General features: G+C 38.6%; 1 protein-coding gene across 1 annotated transcript in view; it reads left to right on the forward strand.

Moving 5' to 3' along the window:
- The window catches only part of LOC109483004 (myelin transcription factor 1-like), a 6,070-nt gene extending 1,884 nt beyond the window's left edge, over positions 1 to 4,186 (forward strand). Inside the window, exons 3-6 of the mRNA XM_019785962.1 lie at positions 1,362 to 1,619; positions 2,028 to 2,135; positions 2,304 to 2,384; positions 2,875 to 4,186. Of these exons, the coding sequence (XP_019641521.1) occupies positions 1,362 to 1,619; positions 2,028 to 2,135; positions 2,304 to 2,384; positions 2,875 to 3,576 (1,149 nt within the window). The 3' untranslated portion in view covers positions 3,577 to 4,186. The remainder of the gene's footprint in view (positions 1 to 1,361; positions 1,620 to 2,027; positions 2,136 to 2,303; positions 2,385 to 2,874) is intronic.
- Positions 4,187 to 5,704: the final 1,518 nt, after the last annotated feature.

Consider the following 5,704-nt stretch of genomic DNA (forward strand, 5'->3'; position numbering starts at 1 on the left):
CTACATCCTCTCCGCAAATATTTGCGGAGAGGATGTAGGACTCGGGAGCTATAATAGGTTTGGTAACCAGGCTACCATGCAGGCACTCCTAAATACTAGTAATGGCCAGTAAATACAATTTGAGTACTTGAACCACTGTGAAAGCAACTGGAAAGAGCAGAAATTAGCTAGAAAGACATGATTTTTTCTGGGAACATGCCAAAATCAATGCATACATGGACGTCACCCATAAAAATTACTTGGTGTGGCCTTACTGGTTAGCCACAGACAAAAGACTGACCCTGTTCTCTCTGTCCCATTTAAAAAAAATGCAGGCTGACTGACTCTATAAATTATTTTTTTAAATTGCGTCTAAAATGGCACTTGAGTTTAGATCCGGACATTTAGGTTACTGTATTTGCAGCACGAATTTTAAAGTATTTCCAAATTGCAGATCAAAATTTTCATATTCTGCAATATTGCAGAATGTTGTCAGGTCTGCAAACAGTATTTCTACCACTGCATTATGTTCTCACCAGGCTGTAATTGGCATAGGGGTCCCCTACTCTGTGATTTAAACCCCCTACGTTGTGATGTAGCCCCCCTACACTGTCTTTCAACCAGCATAGGGAAGTTTTTTGAGGGGGCAATCTTGCAGTCCTTCATAAATCTTTTAAAAAACACTGCATTGATAGATGGAAAAGCTGTAAGAACTCTGAAGTCAGTGAAGAGAAGGGACTTTCTTCAACTGTTGTGTTCAAAATATTAGCATTTTGGAGTTGATTCAAACTGAATCAAAGGCTAAGAATTGTAAGATGTTTTTTTTTCTTGCAAATCAGAAAAAAATGAAGCAAATCCATGAACCTACAGATTAAATTGGCCTAAGCTAGAACTGAGGAGAATACTAGTATCGTAGTGATCCCATCAAACACAGACCACCTGGATCTCTCATAGTCATAGTCAAGTGCACAAATTGAATGTCTTGGATAAGGAAAGTCTCATTGCAAAATTGGGTGCACACAATTTTTTTGTGTGCACCATATAACATGTATAAGACAAATTAATAAGTAAAATGTCAGCAAACTTTAATATGTAGAATGTCAGCAAAACTTAAGTTTCATTTCTAAAGAAAAGTACCATGACAAAGATTTTATTATTGTTCTGACACTAAGTTGTTCAATGTATTGCAGAATATGCTCTATACTACTATACATTGAACATTTTGGATGGACAGCGCCAAATTTGGGTGCACAAAACCCTGTATTTTGAGCCCTGATTATTATCTAGTAATAGTTAAGTATGTTTCTCCTGTCATTTCAATAATGATGCTGTATCAATAATGATATATCCTCTATATACATATTTTTGTTTTCTAATTGTAGATTCCTGCTCCTGACATGGATACAACATTCTGCAGTGTTGGCAGTGAAAGCTCCAGCATACTGGAAGCGTTTGTCCAAAACGTGACAGGAGACGTGGTCAAAGCCTATAAGAAAGCAGAGGAAGGGCTGACTAATCTCCTTCTGAACGTGGATGCGCATCCAACAGATGACAGTGGCAAAAGAAAGCAGGCAGTGCAGTATGTGCTCCAGTGCCTTCAACAACTGGATCAGCATGCTCGGATCCATGTTAAAGAAAAGGTCAGTGACACTCTAATATCTTGGTAGTCCTTCGTCGCTGAAGATGACTGTCAGTGTGCTCAATCACGAGGGATGAGGTCTCATATGGCTTCTTAGTCCGAAGCCTAATATAATACATGTATTAGCCGACACTCTAATATATACATGTAATACATGTTTTGTATATATCAAATTGCCTCATACAGTCTCAGACTCTCAGTGCCATTCAACCCTTGGCAAATGAGGGTTCTAATACCGTAAAAATGGTGACCATACTTGAAAGAAGGATTTCATAGTAATTGCATTATAACTTGTTGCTGTAGTGTATCATGAATGTATCATGACAATATCATTTTAGTATCAAGTTAGTATGGCAGTTAATCTGAAGGGATATTTTTAGACCTCATGTACTATTTTCTATCTTTTCAGTTGAATGATGTAGAGATGAAGTTAGGAGACAACATGGCCATGCCTGAGTGTACGGAAAAGCTGCAGGAAGAAAAGGCTGCCCTACAAGAGTTACTCTACCAGTTAAAGGTAAACTATCTATTGATCAGTGTTTATTTGGTACTACATGTAGTTTTACGTATCTTTTTGTTGATTGGTTTGTGAAACATGAAATATTATTGTGCCCTCCAGTCCATCATCTGTCAGATATTTTTAACTGCATTGACCTCATATATCCATGGTTACTTTATCACACAGGATGACTCAAATGGTACATCTCATACTGGAAATGCTGAAGAAGGATCTTCAAAACCAACATCTCATGACAGTGATATTGAGGTAATCTGTTACATTTTATATTACCTCCACTTAGAAGCTTATGTTTTTGAAAGTGTACATTTTTATGCATATACATGTATGTATGTTATACATGTATCAATAACTTTTGATGTGGTTTTAGCACAATAAGTGGAGGAGCTACGGGTGAATTAAATTTGAAAGGCTCAACGATAGTTCAATAGTCTGCAATCTCATACTTGGACCCACTGGTTGAACAAATGATTTCATTTTGGCAGTGGCTCAATTCCTTGGTAGTACAAGGAACTTTTGGTCTTGCTATCTCTGTTAATTCTAAACATGTCAAGATCATGGGTATTTCAAGAATCGGTACAGCTTTAAACATGTATATAATAGGGCTGTCTAAGTTTTCTTGGAAAAGGGGAAGAGTTTATGAAATGGATTATGTATTACTAACTAGTAAGTAGCATAAATGGCAACAACATCTGAAGAAGCTAAAAAGAGATCTATTTCCCACTTATTTGTTTTACAGGATGCTGATGAAGAAACCTGGTGGGACACTGTGGAAGAACCTGGGTATGAAGAAGCAATGGATGGAAGAGAGGACGAAATGGTGGACAGCAGTGAGACTGGACAGGAGATGGAGATGGAGGGAGAAGATGAAGAAATGGCGGAAGAAGATGAGGAAATGGAGGAAGAAGATGAAGAGGATGACAATGGTACCTTGTCATGGATGCACACATTTTTGTTGTATCTAACAGTCTGGAAAACGAACCACAACATTTCAGATAATGCTATGATAGGATTGATGTGCGTTATAAGATTTGTCTTAAGTATGCTTGGTTGCCTTTTGAATATTGAAGTGATAAAGAACCTTGCAGCAATGTTTCCTCGTACTATGTACATGTTGCGAAAGAAACTGAGTGTGCAGAGAGATGACTTTCATCGTTTTGTGGTGTGTACAACATGTGACACTGTTTACAGTATTGATGATGCAATAAGAGAAGTGAAGGATGGAAGAGGTAGGGTTGTTGGAAGAAAATCTGAGAAGTGTTCCTTTGTTGAGTTTGCCAGACATTCGCAGAGAAGGTTCCGTCGCCCCTGTGGCGCTTTGCTAATGAAGACAGTAATTGGTAAAGGTGGAAAGGAGTATCTACGTCCTAAACGTACATTCTGTTATCGTAGCATTATAGATTCACTAGGAGATTTAGTCAAAAGAACCAGGATTCCTTAACAAATGTGAGGAATGGAGGAATCGAAATGTTTCAGAAGGTGTCTATGGCGATGTCTATGACGGAAATGTGTGGAAAGATTTTTCAGTATCATGATGGCAAGCCTTTTTTGGCTGAACCATACAATCTAGGCTTGATGCTTAATGTTGATTGGTTTCAACCATATGATAAGGTTAAGGATTCTGTTGGGGTGATGTACATGGTTGTGATGAATTTGCCAAGGGAAGAAAGGTTCAAGAAAGAAAACATAATAGTAGTTGGCATTATACCTGGTCCCAGAGAACCAAAAGGGCACATTAATTCTTTTTTAGATCCTCTCGTTCAAGAACTAGATGACTTATGGGAAGGCGTATTTCTGCATGATTCATCCTCACTAGGTTTAAACATGTATCGTGCTGCTTGTCTATGTCTGTCCAGTGATATACCTGCCACTAGGAAAACGGGGGGATTTCTGGGTCACATGGCAACAAAAGGCTGTTCTAAGTGTCTCAAATCATTTTTACGTACTGGGGACAACAAAGTTGATTATTCAGGTTTTCAGGAAGATGATTGGGAACCTCGTACAAATGAACTACACATAACATATGCAAGAAGGGCAAAATTGGCTAAAAACAGAACAGAAAACAGAAAATTGAGGCAGAATTTGGAGCCAGACATAGCAGTTTACATGATTTACCATACTTTGATGCTGTGAGAATGCATGTAGTTGATCCCATGCATAACTTACTAGAAGGAACTGCCAAAAGAGTCATGCAAGTCTGGAAGGAAAATGGCATCCTGTCCGCTGCATCATTTAAGGTGATTCAAAATAGAGTAAATGACATGAAAGTCCCTTCTGATCTCGATTCAGGTCTCCCTGGTAAGATTGAGGCATCTTTTGAAGGCTTTACAGCTGCACAGTGGAAACTGTGGGTCTGTACATACTCCCTCTTTGCTTTAAAAGGAGTATTAGATGATACAGATTACAATATATGGAAATGCTTTGTAGCTGCTGCAAGGGTACTATGCAATAGGATGATAACAGCACGACAACTTCAGGATGCACACCAATGCTTGAAAATATTTTGCAATAGTTTTGAACGCAAGTATGGTAAGCAGTGGTGTACCATGAACTTACACCTTCACCTCCACCTCAAACAATGTATTGAAGATTACGGCCCAGTTCATGCATTTTGGTGTTTTGCATTTGAAAGAAACAATGGTACTTTGGGTAACTACCACAATAATAACAAAGATGCAGAAGTGATAATGATGAGAAAATGGTTGTTCAATTGGGAAATTTTCTCACAGCTTAACCATACCATGATGCAGAATGAAGTACCCCCTGAACTGTTCCCTTCCAAACCCTCTAGGGAAGACCATGTTTTGTCATTTGATGTCTCAGTTACGGGTACTAAAGAGACTGGCAGAGAGCAATGATCTACTTGAAGATTTCTCTTACAATGATTGTCAAATGATACTTCCTCCATTGATATCAGGTAGCATGACCTATGACGACAACCAGGACCTGCTCTCTATGTTTAAACTTTGTATTCTCACATGAATGTCAAACGAGTGTCCTTGATTTGTAAACAGTTCAACAGATGTTCTATTGGTGGTGATTTGCTATCTTCAGAAAACTATAGGACTGATTCTGCATCATGTATTTATGCGAAGTGGTTTAGGAATCAGGAAAGGACAGGTGATCCTATGATAGACCCTGCTGCTGACGCTAGACCAGGGCTGATTGTTAAAATGTTGAAGGTCTCTGTATTCCTAAGTGACAATGGGTCAGATGAGAAGATGGTACACCACACAGGTTGCCGAAGTAAGATGGTTTAGGGAACATGGTGATAGGCTATCATTATGGCAGGAAAGACATGTGTTCTCTCTGGGGGTGTTGACCTTTGAACCCTTTTCACCTGCCTCTTTTATACCTCTTACTAGAATTCTATCCCGCTGTGCCTATTCAAAATCCAAGGTACAATTGCCACCCACAAGAGAAGAGACTGTTTACACCATTGTACCTCTGTTGTCTTTAAGATGTATCTAAATTATGCAAAACATCTTCTGTCCATGATGTGCTCTAGATATGTTATTTAGTTAATGTTTAACATTGTATGATGCTGTAAAACATGGCTTCTGTCCATG

The sequence above is a fragment of the Branchiostoma belcheri genome, unplaced genomic scaffold, assembly GCF_001625305.1.
Source record: "Branchiostoma belcheri isolate BF01 breed outbred unplaced genomic scaffold, Haploidv18h27 scaffold616, whole genome shotgun sequence".
Taxonomy (NCBI): Eukaryota; Metazoa; Chordata; class Leptocardii; order Amphioxiformes; family Branchiostomatidae; genus Branchiostoma; species Branchiostoma belcheri.